General features: G+C 40.9%; 1 protein-coding gene across 1 annotated transcript; it reads left to right on the plus strand.

The window, feature by feature from the left end:
- Positions 1-526: 526 nt before the first annotated feature.
- LOC141595006 (uncharacterized) lies at positions 527-5073 on the plus strand. Its single transcript, XM_074414983.1, has 3 exons — positions 527-1700; positions 1831-3985; positions 4098-5073. The coding sequence occupies exons 1-3, from the start codon at positions 527-529 to the stop codon at positions 5071-5073; spliced, it is 4305 nt and encodes a 1434-aa protein (XP_074271084.1).
- Positions 5074-5921: the final 848 nt, after the last annotated feature.

The following is a 5921-nucleotide window of genomic DNA, read 5'->3' on the forward strand; positions in this document are numbered from 1 at the left end:
TGCATACAGGTATTAAGTAGATTAAGTTCATATTTATGCAAAATGATATGACATGCCTCATAAGGAGTAACTACTCGCAATCCTAGATAAACTGGTCATGAATGTCGCCAGTTATAAGCTCTAAACCTCAGAAAATATAAGTAGTTTGCCAAAAATCTAAGTCAAGTCTCAAGTTCAGCAAGAAATTTAACGAAAACTCGTAGACTATGCATATATGATTCTACTAATAACATGTCAATTAGCAAGGCTCAGGCGAAAATAGTTGCAAATGCTAAATCATCATGGAAATACTACCATTCCGACTCGACCTATATGCTTAAAATAAACGTGCAATTTTTGAAATTTTTGAAATTTTTCAATTTTTTTGGAATTCTTGTATATATATGGAAATGAAAAAAACAATGCAAGGTAATAATGTAAACGTGAATGCAAGAAAATGAAATGCGACGCAAGACCCTTCCCCAAACCAAATCGCACAAAAGAGAAAGCGAAAAACGCAGAAAATTCCTAAAAATTAGGGTTAGTAATGACGATTGCAAAAAATTCATCATCGTCCACAAAAAATCAAAAAAATTCTCACAAAAACAGATATTCTCCTCTTGATTTCTCTTTGGCAAGGCCATCGTCGTCTGGCATCAAGATAGTATCCAACCCGGTTGATCTCGAGCCGCTTGATTTGGATGATCTTATTGCAGATGAGGAAACTGAAGAATGGATTGTTCAGAATAGGGGGAAGAATAAGCAATCTCTTGAAACCATTGAAGAGGAACCTACAGGTATGCTCCAATTTTCTGCTGCTGATGTCAAACCTGAGCTTGAATTTTGGAAGCATTCTGTCATCTGCTATATACTTGGTGCAAACCCTCCCTGGGATGTGGTAGAGGATTTTATCTACCGTCTCTGGGAAGATTATAAGATTGATAGAGTTTCGTTTTTCCCTAGTGGAGTTTTTCTGGTCAGGTTTGGGAAGAAAGCAGACCAGGAGGCTGTGTTACAGCAGGGTCATTTCCTGTTTGATAACAAGCCACTGGTAGTGCGTCCTTGGTCTGAACAGGAAACTTTAACTAAGGCTGAGGTGAACGTTGTGCCTGTCTGGGTTAAGTTGATGAATCTCCCTCTCAAATTCTGGGGTAAGTGTATACCTAGAATTGCTGGTCTACTGGGGGAGTTTGTGAAATGTGATGGTCCTACTACTGATAGAACTCGGCTGGGGTGTGCCCGTGTTATGATTGATGTGCCATTTGGTAAACCGGTCCTGGGTGAGGTGAAGTTTTTGGATGAAGAGGGACAGATTGTGGTGATTAAGGTTGAAGCTGAATGGAACCCTATCCTTTGTCATGTGTGTAAGGGCATTGGACATGAGAGCCCAGCATGTGTCAAAGGTAAGAGTAAGCCAAAACCAAAGCAGAAGGTGGTTCAGAGGTGGCAACCTAAGCACCAGGTACCACCTAAGCCTACAGTTCAGGCTACTCCTAGGCCTCCTGTAGCTTCTTCTAAACCTGTTTCTAAACCATCCCCAGTTTATACCCCTGTTACTCATCAGAAATCTGGAATGGGCAGTGGGACTGCTCGTGTGGCTACTCCTGCAAGACCCGTTATTAGATTGAGTAGACAGGAGCTCATAGACAAGGGATTTAGCTCTGCTAAATTTGGGAATCAATCTTTTTTGGAGGCTTTGAATAATGCAACACCAAGAGTGGGTATTGGGATTCCTGTCTTACCCCCTGAGAGGGGGGGGGGGCATCATGTTAGGCTTTTGGAACGTTAGGGGGCTAAACAGTCCTTCCAAACAGAAATACATTAAATGGTTCTTACATCATCATAGTGTAGGATTGTTTGGCCTCCTTGAGACGAAGGTTAAACCTTCGTCTCTAAATAGAATCAGAAGTGATGTGTGTGATGGTTGGTGTATATCCACTAATACTCAATGGCATCCTGGGGGGAGAGTATGGATCCTCTGGAAGCCTAATCTTTATAAAATTCAGTTTATTGAGTATAATGCTCAATTTATTCACATGTTTGTGGATGAGATTGCTACTGGCTCTTCTTTTTACCTTACTATGATTTATGCATTCAATGACGTCCATGAAAGGAAGGAGTTATGGGCTAAGTTGTGTGGCTTTGCTAGTTTGATTCAGCATCCCTGGATAATATGTGGGGACTTTAATACTGTGCTTGTACCTGCTGAAAGATTAGGAGGTCAGACTACTGATGAGGAGATGACTGACTTCCAAAATTGTGTTGATATGTGTGGTGTTCTTGATATAGCAGCTATGGGGTCCTATTTTACGTGGAACAATAAGCAAGAACCCAGCACACGAGTTTATAGTAGACTGAATAGGGTTTTGGTCAATCAGGAGTGGCTAGCTCAGAATGGGGACACTTATGCCCATTTCTTAGTGGAGGGCTCTTTTGACCATACCCCCTGCCTCCTTCAGAATCACAGTACCAGTCCTATGAAGAAAAGGAACTTCAAATATTTCAATATGTGGAGTACAGTTGATCAGTTTTTACCTTGTGTTCATGAAGCATGGAGTTTGGGTATACATGGTACTCCTATGTTTAAGGTGGTAAGGAGACTGAAGTTACTTAAGCAACCTTTGAAGCAGCTTAATCAATCTTTATTTGCTGATATTGAAAACAATGCTGTCAGAGCTTGGCAAAATTTGGAATCCATTCAATTGCAACTGAGAAATGCGCCTAGTGATCCTGACCTCATTAACAAGGAGATTCATGCAGCCAAGGAGTATAGAGAGCTGCAGGCAGCTAGTGATAGTTTTCTTCTGCAGAAGTCCAAAGCTACTTGGTTGTGTGAAGGTGACTCCAACTCAAAAATGTTCCATACTTATATTAAGGGTAGGCAGGTCAGAAATAAAGTCCTTCGTATTGCTGATGAACATGGGAATTGGGTTACTGATACAGGCCAAATCCAGCAGGCATTCCTAAACTTCTACCAGAATTTATTAGGGAGATCTGACGAGGTTAGACCTATAAATGTCCAGGTGGTTCAGAGGGGTACGGTTTGCTGTCATGACCAGTGGAGTGTACTCATGTCCCCAATCACTACCCAAGAGATTAGAGATGTGGTTTTCTCTATCCCTAGCCATAAAGCTCCTGGTCCTGACGGGTATTCTAGTGCTTTCTTTAAGGATGCATGGAGTGTAGTGGGGCCTGACTTGTGTACTGCTGTTTCTGATTTTTTCAAGACTGGTAAGCTTCTCAAGCAAGTTAATCATACAATGGTGACTTTGATTCCTAAGGTTGCTATCCCTGCTAATGTTACTCAGTTCAGACCAATCTCTTGTTGCAATGTCGTGTACAAGGTTATTTCAAAGTTGTTGTGTAATAGACTGGCAAGGATTCTTCCTTCTATTATTAGCCCTAACCAGGGGGGCTTCATCAAAGACAGAAACATCGTGGAAAATATTCTGGTTTGTCAGGATATTATTAGACTTTACAATAGGGCAGGTGTATCACCCAGGTGCCTAATCAAAGTTGATTTGATGAAGGCCTATGACTCAGTTAATTGGAGCTTCTTGGAGCAGATGATGCAGGCTCTTAATTTTCCCTCCCATTTCATTAAGCTTATCATGGAATGTGTCTCCACTGCTTCTTATTCTATTGCCTTGAATGGTGAGCCTTTTGGCTTTTTCAAAGGACAAAAAGGATTGCGTCAAGGGGATCCTTTGTCTCCACTTTTATTCACCATTGCTATGGAATACCTTTCAAGAATATTACAGTTCTCCACTGATGTGCTGGATTTTAAGTTCCACTCTTTATGTGGGAAAATGAGGCTTAGTCATCTTATGTTCGCTGATGACCTTCTCTTGTTCTCCCGTGGGGATACTGAATCCATTGTGGTTCTTCTTAGATCGTTTGCCACTTTTGCTTGCTCCTCTGGCCTACAAATGAATAAGCAGAAGTCCAATGTGTATTTTAATGGTGTGCAAAGAGCTACAAGGGATCACATAATTGCTCTATCTGGGTGTGTGGAAGGGACGCTCCCCTTTAAATACTTAGGGGTTCCTATAATCACCGGCGGAGCTTACTAGCAAAGATTGTAATGTTCTGGTTGAAAAGATTGTTGAAAAGATCAGAGCATTGGGTGCTAGGAAGTTGTCATATGCTGGTAGGTTGGTGATCGTGAAGTCTGTGTTAGTTTCACTCTATACTTATTGGTCTAATATCTTTCTTATTCCCAAATGTGTGTTGAGGAAAATTGATAACATTTGTCGCAATTATATGTGGGATGGGACCAGTGAGTATATGAGGTCCCCTCTGGTAGCTTGGCAACAGGTATGTCTACCCAAGACTGAAGGTGGGCTGGGCATTCGGTATAGTCAGACCTGGAACATTGCCACAGTGGGTAAGCTTGTTTGGTGGGTGTATAGCAAGCCTGATAATCTTTGGGTTAAATGGATCCACCAAGTTTATATGAAAGGGAGTGATTGGGACTCTTATTCTCCTAAGAGCCATATGAGTGGCAATTGGAAAGCCATTTGTAAGGTTCGTGATATCTTTCAACCTGGTTATTCGTCTGGTAATTGGCTTGCTAATGGAGGTGGATATAATGTCAGCTCAGGCTATGAGTGGCTGAGACACAGGGAGCAGAAGGTTGGTTGGGCAAAACTGCTTTGGCATAAATGGAGCTTAGCAAAGCATAGCTTTCATTGCTGGTTAATCTTCAAGAATGCACTCAATGTCAAAGATAAACTGTTTCGCCATGGGGTTTCAACTGATGATATTTGCTGCATTTGTAATACTACTCAGGAGACCGTGGTTCATTTAATGCAACACTGTCAGTATGGACAGCTTATACTCACGGGTGTCTGTCTGAGACTCCAGATTCCTGTGCCGGTTGGTAATGCTCTCATATGGATTGGCAGGAGGAGATGGTCTGATATTCAGAAGAAGACTAGTTTGTGTGCTGTCATGGCGGTTTACTATCACATATGGCAGCAAAGGAATAATGCTAGACTGAATGCGACTCTATGTAATCCTCGTGTTGTCATTGAGCAAATCATGAGTCTAGTTCAGCTTAGAGTACAACAATTTGATTTGTCAATGATGTAATGTAGTTGTGTTTAAGTTAATGGGTGTGAGTAGTTTGTAATAGACTACTTTGTTTCTAATGAGAACTTACATTTCACCAAAAAAAAAAAAAAAAACCAAATCGCACAATGTCCCCATTGTGCAAAATCATGTAATGAAAGAAAAGAGAAACGGGAATTTGCGAAATAAATAAATATGACATGAAATAAAGACTCGGAAACTTACAAGACTTTAAGCGCGAAAAAAAGGAAACCTCCCAAACCAGCGTGAGCTAGGAGGTTTCAAAGAGCTAGCAAGATGCTACCAATAAGTACCTGAAAAGACAAACAAAAGATACCGCGTCTAAAACGAGAAAACAATTATGAACGGTAAAATTATGTGCAAAAATGAAAAATAGAAGAAATCAGAAATAAGACGGAAAATAAAGTGGAGGGAAGACTCCCTCAATTCCGCAAAACGATCAAACACAGCAGGGGAATGATCGAAAATAGGTACAGCAGCGAACATGGTCGATCGACCACATCACCCGATCGATCGACCAGTGAACAAATGTCTCCTGAGATCGCAGCTCAGTCGATCGACCATACTAGCCAGTCGATCGACTGGAATAACTGCTGTAACTTTCTGATTTCGTCTAATTAGCTCAATAAAGAGAGCTAATATGGTCTTCAACCTGCTAAAGCACATAATAACGCGCCCAAAATTGCGCAAACCCAAAGTAAAAGTCTAAAGTATTAAAATCCTAAACAAACCAATCAAAATGCGAAGTCTCGCGCACACGAAAATCGATAAATAGTCTAAAAGCGATAAATTGTCTTAAAAAGGTAAAAAAAAACGAATGGATCAATGAAAACTGCGGAAAATCTCCG

This window comes from Silene latifolia, chromosome 8, assembly GCF_048544455.1.
Source record: "Silene latifolia isolate original U9 population chromosome 8, ASM4854445v1, whole genome shotgun sequence".
In the NCBI taxonomy this organism is placed as follows: domain Eukaryota; kingdom Viridiplantae; phylum Streptophyta; class Magnoliopsida; order Caryophyllales; family Caryophyllaceae; genus Silene; species Silene latifolia.

Coding starts and splice junctions, on each gene's coding strand:
- LOC141595006 (XM_074414983.1), top strand. CDS start 527: ATGACGATTGCAAAAAATTCATCATCGTCCACAAAAAATCAAAAAAAT. Junction 1,701..1,830: donor TAATGCAACACCAAGAGTGG/GTATTGGGATTC, acceptor ATCATAGTGTAG/GATTGTTTGGCCTCCTTGAG. Junction 3,986..4,097: donor CACATAATTGCTCTATCTGG/GTGTGTGGAAGG, acceptor TGAAAAGATCAG/AGCATTGGGTGCTAGGAAGT.